Raw genomic sequence first — 1688 nt, forward strand, 5'->3', positions numbered from 1 at the left:
CTTATCCTCCGTGCGAATGATAAGGTCATGCGAGTGTCTATTCTTTTTTACTGTGAATCACAGCTTATAAACGAGCCGCGTGATCACAGCTAGCACAATACGAACCATGAAGAGCACCGGTCGCATCGCGATAGTATTATTTGCGGCGCTAGCCCTAGCGTCCGCCGAGGTTAAAAACAAGGGATGGTGGAAGCATGCGGTTTTCTATCAAGTATATCCGAAAAGTTTCAAGGATTCGAACGGCGATGGCATTGGAGATCTAAAAGGTACGCGAAATTAAGATACATTCTGGACTCTGCCACAACGGGGCTCTCGTCGTGAATCTTCTTCTCGATTTTCGCGGCCGATTGGTTGTCCGCCAGATGAGGCAATGGCAACTACGCGGCGTATAAAAGTCTTGACTGAAAAAAGAAAGAATTCGCTTCGATCGAATTCAGTTTGAGAAAAACTGCCTGCAAATTTCAAAATCAATGGACAACGATACGATCGATACGGTTTGATTTCATACAGATTTATTCTCACATCATTCAGAAATTAACAACATTTAGCGAATGCGACAGCTGTGCGACTAATTCCATCGATTGCAAAAACTCGTGTATTAGGTTACTCAATTTTATATGTAATTAATGATTTTTTTGAATCGAACGATAATCGTCGGCATAACTTGTCAAAATTATGTAACGCTTAAAACTAAGGAAACTTATTTCGTCGTGATATATTTCGTTCTTGATATTTATCAGAGGCGCGAAAAAAAAATACGTTTAAAAACCGATGAAGCTAATGATCTAACCATGTATAATTACTTCACGGACATCCTGCATCTTTCCTTTAATGTCGATGACATAACATACAATGGTCGGAAGAATGATCGTCGGTTGCTTGTCCGCGGTTCTTTGTACAAGTTGACCGTACATTGTTTGTGATACGGTTGAGAATTATCGACAGTCTTGGTTGATGATTCAATGCGTCGCGTTATTCTATCTCTTTTCGGTGATCGATGATCGATGAAACGAATGAAAAAAAAACTGCGATCCGCTTTCAATTCGGACTCGATTATTGGCTTTAAGCAGCAGACACAGTTCGCAAAAATTGCTGCCGTTTTATCATACGGTGCGAGTTTTAATTCCAAGGGAAATGTCTTGCATTCGACGACACTGGTAATTCGATAAAATCAATCCTTCCTATGAAAGCGTTTTATAATTTAACTTTCCTTCCTAAGAAAAGTTTTCGTGTAGTATTTGTCGCAACTTTAACAAGGATTATTAGCTCAATGATTAAAATCTATTATTACGGCTTATCTGAACGTAATTTGTTTTCAGTTACGTAACACGCTTCAAATTTGTAACAGGTATAACGGAAAAATTGCAACACTTCAAAGACATCGGTGTGGAGGGAATCTGGCTGTCACCGATTAATAAAAGTCCCGATGTAGACAATGGATACGACATAGAGGATTTCAGAGACATTCAGCCAGCATTTGGCACATTAGACGATTTTAAGACACTTGTGAAAGAAGCAAATGAGAAGGGCTTAAAGGTAAGGAGCGAGACAAACGAGCTCATCTATATGCAGTACTTTCATTCCTTAAAAGAAAACGAAATATTCAACAGGCTTGCACAATTCCGAGGTCGCAAAATAGACACTTTCAGCTTCAATTTAAGCTACATAAAGTCCAAATTGCTCCACGG

General features: G+C 39.4%; 1 protein-coding gene across 1 annotated transcript; it reads left to right on the forward strand.

The window, feature by feature from the left end:
- Positions 1–90: 90 nt before the first annotated feature.
- Positions 91–1536, forward strand: LOC144477908 (maltase 1-like; the record flags this gene model as incomplete). The annotated part of the gene is made up of 2 exons (XM_078195638.1): positions 91–266; positions 1349–1536. Coding segments are annotated over exons 1-2 (348 nt in total), but the record flags the coding sequence as incomplete, so codon positions are not given.
- Between the last annotated feature and the right edge of the window lie 152 nt (positions 1537–1688).

The sequence above is a fragment of the Augochlora pura genome, unplaced genomic scaffold, assembly GCF_028453695.1.
Source record: "Augochlora pura isolate Apur16 unplaced genomic scaffold, APUR_v2.2.1 APUR_unplaced_5116, whole genome shotgun sequence".
Lineage (NCBI taxonomy): Eukaryota > Metazoa > Arthropoda > Insecta > Hymenoptera > Halictidae > Augochlora > Augochlora pura.